Source organism: Morone saxatilis, unplaced genomic scaffold (assembly GCF_004916995.1).
Source record: "Morone saxatilis isolate NCDOM2014 unplaced genomic scaffold, NCSU_SB_2.0 Contig7, whole genome shotgun sequence".
NCBI classification, from domain to species: Eukaryota; Metazoa; Chordata; class Actinopteri; family Moronidae; genus Morone; species Morone saxatilis.
This window is the reverse complement of record NW_023340246.1, coordinates 2,815,625-2,823,247: the sequence shown is the minus strand read 5'-3', so window position 1 is coordinate 2,823,247 and position 7,623 is coordinate 2,815,625. Positions and strand designations below refer to the sequence as shown.

At 40.0% G+C, this 7,623-nt stretch overlaps 1 protein-coding gene across 1 annotated transcript in view; it reads right to left on the bottom strand.

Moving 5' to 3' along the window:
• Positions 1–7,623, bottom strand: part of cdk19 (cyclin-dependent kinase 19) — a 53,521-nt gene that overhangs the window by 17,341 nt on the left and 28,557 nt on the right. The window contains exons 5-6 of the mRNA XM_035678481.1: positions 2,120–2,177; positions 791–922 (exon numbers count right to left, since the gene is read on the bottom strand). Coding sequence (XP_035534374.1) covers positions 791–922; positions 2,120–2,177 — 190 coding nt within the window. The remainder of the gene's footprint in view (positions 1–790; positions 923–2,119; positions 2,178–7,623) is intronic.

The window sequence follows — 7,623 nt, the reverse complement described above, 5'->3', positions numbered from 1 at the left end:
CACACACACACAAACATATAGATGCCACTTAGTGTTCTTGAGGTACATTAGCTGCAGTGCATAGTCTGGAATCTTGGAATAATTGAAAGATGGACGTTAAAGCTTTTTATAGCTGCATGCACAAGACTTCAAACCAGTTTTCACCCAAACGATTGCTGATCTTAAAGGCTAGTTGTTTTACCACTGTTTTCTGTCTTTATGCTCAGCTACAGTAAGTTAACTGACTGCTGGCTGTAGCATGTTCAATGGACAGACATTAAGTGATATGGGCCTTCTCATCTAACTCTAGAAAACAAAAAGGTGTATGTCCCAAAATCTCAAATTCCTCCTTTAAACAGTTTTTAAATCTGACCGTCTCTCTTTCACACGCATTTAGAGATAATTAAAAACACAGTGGTGACCTGAGACACTTAGTAGGTGCTAAGAGTATGAGCCATTATGACAACAGACTGACACTTCGTGTTCCAGAAATGATAAATATAGACATGCAGACACACCCGCTACATACCACAGACCAAAGATCACATTGGTACTCGGAGCTGTCAGCCAGCAGTGTGCATTCCTACTCACATTGAGAGACCTTGGGGGGACATTAAAAAACTGATCATGCTGCTAAAATAGCTACTCATCCACTCCTGGTCTGGATCCAATGCACACCTACACAAGCCGGCTTCAGTCGAGCAAAACACCAGGAATCACAATCCTTAGTCCAGAAAGATGTATGTTTGTGGCTGTTTTCACACACACATACACGTTTGGGCTTGCTTTGTACATGTGACCCCACACTCACCGATAGCTTTGGTGTAGTGCCGTGCCCCCAGCAGCAGCTCAGGGGCCCTGTACCAGAACGTCACCACAACGGGATCAAGGTCCGCCAGTGGCTTGAGGGGAGAGTTGAAGAGTCTGGCGAAACCCATGTCAGCTACAGGAGGTGTGGGGAGAAGACAAAGCAAACAAAGACATTATCAGAGAGTAGAGTGCAGGCTGGCCTCAGGTCCAAGGTTGCTGTCAGGGCCGCATGTGTCTCAGATAGCACCTCAGGCACGCTAATCTGCCAAAGACGCGGAACGTAGATCCGAATGGTGTCAGTTAGGTTTCAGGGCTAAATCATTTACAAACACAATAGCTAAACCTGACCTGACCTGTACAAGTTAATATTTCAATGTAACATCTCATCTGTCCTAGCTTAAATCAACAGAGCAGTGCGTCCTCTTATCCTGACATACCAAAATATCTCTCTGTTTGATAATATGACATTCTGGACCCGTATTTGTCAAACTTATGATAAACTTATAATCACACTTCAAAATACTCTAAAGGCCCAACTTAGGAGAAAAGGCTTTTGCTAAAAGTGAAGAATAATTATCCAGCTACTCACACCTATTTACATAGAAGTGTGTGTAGTAATCTGTAAAAGCATCTATCTAAACCTCTGGAGCTCTCACGCTCATCCACTCTCTTTTACCTTTCTTTCATATCAAGTTTCTGGCCAACATGAGCATGCATATCTAAATTAAAAATAACAAAGCCAGCATTCCAGGTCCACATAAAGATATATAACAATAAAATAACATCAAAGAACTTTTGTCGCTTTATGGAGTGCTGTTTAGTTTGCTCTCAACCATTAGAGAAGCAGTGCAGGTTAGCTCCCAGATTACACTATGTTTTGCATCCTTCGTCATACATATTCATACTTTTTTCAGCTTTTATCTACTAATTTATACTTTAAGTCAGAAACTCCATTCAAACCTTATAATGTTCCACGTCTTACTCCTACACTATGATTTGACATTATAACTAACTTTAAAATTCCAGTTATTCCAGTTGCACTGAAACAATAACTTAGTACTATTACTGTGTGCACAGGGTTTAAAAATAGACTCCAGCATTGCAGCATTACCCTTCAACAGCCCCTCTGGCCAGATGGCTTATGCAACAGCACTGCTCTGAGCTCCCTGTCGACCTCTCAGAGAGAAGGTTAAACACAGCAGCTACTGGACACTCAAACATGTCAACAACCTCATTGATCCATTACCATGATGATAGCAGAATCTATAATTTGTATAATTTGCAAAGCTAAAACTGTCAAGCAGTTGACAGAATTATAAATCCGCCTTACCGATTTTAACTCTTCCTCGTTCAGGACCTTCCCCCATCACCAGGATGTTCGCTGGTTTCTGGAGGAAACAGATAAATATTAGATACTGAGTATAATACAAACCATTTAGTGCTCACTTTAATTTAAAAGTGTTATTCTTCTAGTGTAATAGTCACATTGGACAATACTTTTACCCAATTTATCTAATTTTATCAGAGATTCTCTTTTCTAAAGTAATGTACATCAAATGTTTTTTTTGTTTTTTGCCTTTATTTGACAGGACAGCTCAAGATGGACAGAAAAGGGATAGATGGGATGACAGTCAAAGGGTAACAGGTCGGACCTAAACCCATGACCACTCAGGACTCAGCTTTGGTAGATGGGGTGCCAGCTCTACTAGTTGAGCTACCAGGGTGCCCCATGAACATGAACATGTTCATGTTCATGGCCTGTATTGGCTGCCCTGTTTGCTATTGAACTACAGGACCACATGAGCATGTCAGTCTACCATTTTGAACTCTCGTGGAATCCTGTGAATGGGGTTAAACCCGCTCAAGCACCTGGCCTTGTACGTCTGGTTTTGGGTGGGGAACTTAATAAGCTTGTTAAAAAAGCTGACTACTGACCAAAATGAACTGGAGACAGTAGCGTTTCATAAATGCTATGATGAAATATGTTCTGTTAAAGCGGCAGCATTTTTTGGGGAAACTTGGGTGCAATGGAACAGGCTGCAAACACAACACTGCTATATCATCACCTTATGCAGCTGTTATAGAGAATGTGGTAGCAAATAATTCCTTATTTACACGTGAAGCATAGACCAAAATCAGTATTTAAAAACTTGTTTATGGTCTGATAAAAACTCCTTTTAGCTAGTCGTCAGTTTTGTCTGTTGTTCAGTGCTGGGCATGAGTTTATACAGTGGGTTACCTTTCCCTGAAAACAGCTGCCTGCTGGTACTGGAAACAAGGCTGATGAGAGTAGTGAGAATTAACAGCATAAGCATATGGTCAATGTGATCCAATTTTATTTTGAGAACTTTAAAACGTGGTTTATTCATTTTTTAACATAACATGAAGGCACGTAAACACAACACTGACATATCAGCACCTTTTAAAGTAGTAAAGAGGCTACAAAGTGGATGATAATTTTCTGCGGGTTCACCACTAGACCTGCAACAATAAGACAACTAACTGATTAGTTGTCAATTATTACATTAATTGCCAACTCTTTTGATAATCCATTAATCACTTTGAGTCATTTTTTAAAGAAAAAACTGATTTTCTGATTTCAGCTTCTCAAACGTAAATATTTTCTGATTTCTTTAGTCATCTATGATAGTAAACTGAATATCTTTAGGTTGTGGACAAAACAAGACATTTTAGGACGTCACCTTGGGCTTTGGGAAACACTGATCAACATTTTTCACCATTTTATGGATCACACAGTTAACTGATTAATCCAGAAAATGATCAGCATGTGACTCAAAAAACAATCATTACTTGCATTACTTGCAACACCTTTCACATTACATGTTTCATTTGAAGCACTGTCACAATAAAACATATTGATTCATTCCAGCAAATAATTTTGTTATCTGTGTTTTTTACTTGGAAAGCTATAAGCAGCATGAAGAAGTCTGGTTGAGCCTTTCACCATGGAGGTCACAGAGAGGGCAACACACGCATTAGCACTGATGAGGTTTTAACTCACTGCTATTCGCACCAATCAGGTGTTATATATATTACATATAATTATGGGTTATAAGTACTGTCTTGATATTCAGTAATGACCCAAACACTATTAAACAAACAGGCATTTGGCGGCACATTCAATCAGAGGGAGAATGTCCCAGGGGCCCATATTGTTTAAGTTTACATGCACTGGGACGTGGCTGTCTGTGCCAATGCGAACCCTCTGGCTCGGCAGACTCAGATCTGACTGGCAAACAGGTCTTGTTGCTATAGGAACAGCACTAATAATGAGGTCTGTTATTCACGCCCACAACACAACACGCCGTGATCAGCAAACACAAAGACAAACGTCTCTTAAAAGGCCAGGGGAGTTCAGGCTCACCAGCTCCTCTTTCAAATTCTAAACAGGCCTAACTGAATTAATATGCCCAGCCTGAACGCATTCATTTCGGTTGTTTGACAATTAGTTATTACCTCTTGAATGTTCTGTAAAAGACCTGAGTGAGTGTCAGTGCCTCTTCAAAATACAAAATGAGCTTGCAACAGCTGAGGAAGTTAGTGTCTCCAATGAAAAACCAAAACATACATGGAACTGGACAAGAGAGACCAAGTGAAGCTACAAATACAAATACTGCTGTTGTTTACAGCGTGTGTTTGAGGTATGAATTGATGTTATTCTGAAATATGCACCAGACTGTGTTTCACACCACAAAATTGAGACTTCCTCTTGCATTCATTCAGTGAAATCAATCAGTTACAGTTGGTTAATTTCATAAATGGATCAGGAGTCGAGGGAAAATATACAGTCTCCATCCCAGTGAGGACCATTAAACTCATTCCTTAGGGATATGGCCCCCTTCTACAAAAACCATCTATATCTTTGTCTCAAAAACTAGGCCAGTTCAGGAGCCAGAGGCGCACTTATACAACAGAATGGGAATGTTGATAAACAGGCTGTACTAAAAGCAAAAGGTCACAGCCAACAGGACCATTAACAACCAGTTCAAGTGTCATAATGAACCCCTACCTACTGTATGCACTATTATGGCACTGGTGCACTTTGTCTGAAAAAGTACATTTGGAATTTGTACAGTCAAAATTACTGTAAATGTTTTTAATGTGCCTTAAATAAATACTGCGTGACTTTCTGAAAGATCACGCTGACATGGTGTTGTGGCAGAGCATCTGCCGGCTTTTTTCTAGGGCATTGCTTTTACTTACATCTAGTGCAAACATAAATACAAAGAAAAAATGACTGTGAAACCATTTCAAGGTTCAGTTTGTATCAGCTGTGTCTTTATGTACTGTTTTTAAACCTTCACACTACTGCCTCTGTTGGTTTAGTCGCTATTGAACCACAACCAAAGTTGTTACTGTAATTTCTTTTTCTTCAGCTCTACTTGTAGTTTCACTCTGTTACTCTGTTGCTTATTTCTCACCTAAAATCTTTTTAGAAACATATTTTAGTGTACTGTTTATCTGGAATATATAGAATGTGTATGACCAGGTGAGCTGCCATTGTTTCCTGCTTTCCTGCATGAGTGCAGCCCAACTCGCAGTACGTCACTGCTGCTGGTAGTGAAATAAACAAGATAAGATAACGAGGACTGGAGGCTTCAAAACAGCAGTCCACAAAGAATGGGTGACGTCATGATAAGTTCACACTTAGAACAAACCACAACTAAATGGCAACACAATATCATTGTTTTCCTTAGTTTGGAGTATGGACTGAGTGAACTAAACTGCAGGTGCAACAGTAAACAGACAACTTCAGTTTCTCACAATAACACCATCAGCTAAATATTCCATAACCATAAACACTGGCATTAATAAACGGTGATATGACATGAATCCTTTATTGACCTTTGTTACATATAGTTATTACTGTCAAGAGTAGGGAGACACGATTCTCCCATAATAATAAACCAAGAAATTTATTAACTGTCCTTTCATTTTTTTGTTTACTGATGCATCATTAAAAAGCGATGCTGTAGCTAAAGTCCCTGCATGTATAAAGGTCAACAGAAGCAATAATTCACATTATCTGCCACTCCTAAATCTTTATGAGTCAGTCTTCATAACAGCAGCATCAGCATCTGTCCAGTGTTGCTGCAGTCTGATTGTGTGGGACAGCTAGGGATACAGCACTGTACATATACATTATAGTACTGCTTATAGTAAATGCTTAGTCTGCATTTACTACAATAACAGATCACCTTCAGTAATGTCCCCCCTCCCTGTCAGAGATCGTTGGTACAGTCTGCTGAGATGCCTTTTGCTTTGGCCTGCAGAGCTGCTAAGTCAGCATCTTGACTCAGCTAGCCATGCAGCACAGTGGGCTCGGCACTGGCTAGAGGCTGTTACATAACCCTTGCGGGGGCGTAGGGGGGTGGAAGGGTTGGTGGGACAGCGAGAGAAGAATGGAGAAGTGGCAGGACATGTGGGGGATGGGAGCTATGCACTAGTGCAATGCAAAGCACATGTCTATAATACCTATGGTGCAGAGACACGCAGAGCATGCACCAGCGCAAACACACAGTTATGTAACAGCAGAAGTACTGGAGCCATGAAGGATGTGATGGTAGACAAGACAACAGCACACTGCATGTCTGTCTTGCTCTTGCTCTAGCATGTATAAGCAACATGTCCAGCTTTCATTTAAACTTTGAAAGCAGCAAGAGGCCTTTGGGACATTTTCCATGAACCGCATTTTGATTTGTTATAATTCACAGCCACAGACAGAACTGACAAAGTGCCAGGCACCTGCACAAAGATGATAAATCTGGCCAACAAGAACCAAAAACAGCCAGTTGTAGAAGGAAATTTAAAGAGCTCTTTGGCCACAATGGCAGGAAGCCCTGGTAACGAGACAGCAAAATAACAGCACAAATTGCAATACATCATTGCACACACGCTTACAGTTTGACAATGGAGAATTCCCTCCAGCTCCAATGAAAATAGTTATAAAGGGCCGGAAGTGTTGGTGCTCAGATAAGACTGGTATGACCTTCAGGGAGCAAAACAACCACGCAGCTCCTGTGGGAGAAACTATGCTGTAAAGGAGAAGCTTACCCTCTTATTACTGTGTTACTTCTTTATCATAAAATGTGTGCAACATTTTATCCGAATGCCTTTTGCTTTTTCTTTCAGTGTCATGCAAATATTAGGGCTGTACTAAATAGTTCAAGTTGACATTCGAATTCTAAATCAACGCCTGAATGCTACGCAGGTCTGTACTGTAAAAATGTAGCCACCAGGTTACTACAGTGTCTCTGTCTGTCTGCTCTGCTCTCTGTCTGCATATAGAGCTGCAGTTTAATACTTGACATTTTTGACGGTTGATCATTTAAATCATATTTTAAGAAGAGATGATCCTCTAGTAAACTGAATATCTTTGGAGTCTGTTGGTTAGATAAAACAAGCTAATGAACTAACTTAACTTGAGCTCTGGATAAAGATAATGTGATGACTATTGCATGTAAAACTGGTCACTCATTTTGGCCTGAAGCCTAAAGGTGAAAATTTGTGATAATTGTTAACTTGGATATTAAGGTTTCTCCGATTGATAGGCCAGGGATCATTATACTGATATTTGTTAAATAATTTGATCTCTGGTCTCTATAAAGGCCAATCACAATTTCTCTACTTTGGCTTCACCTGTGTTGCAGTTCTTTATTTATTGAAAGATATTTGTTATGCTCCAATACTCTTCCAATAACCAATGGAGGCTGTTATAGTTTAAAGCTGCAGTAGGTAACCTTTATAAAAATAACTTTTTTGCATATTTGCTGAAACTTTCACTATATGCTGCTCCTAATGGCATTTGCAAGA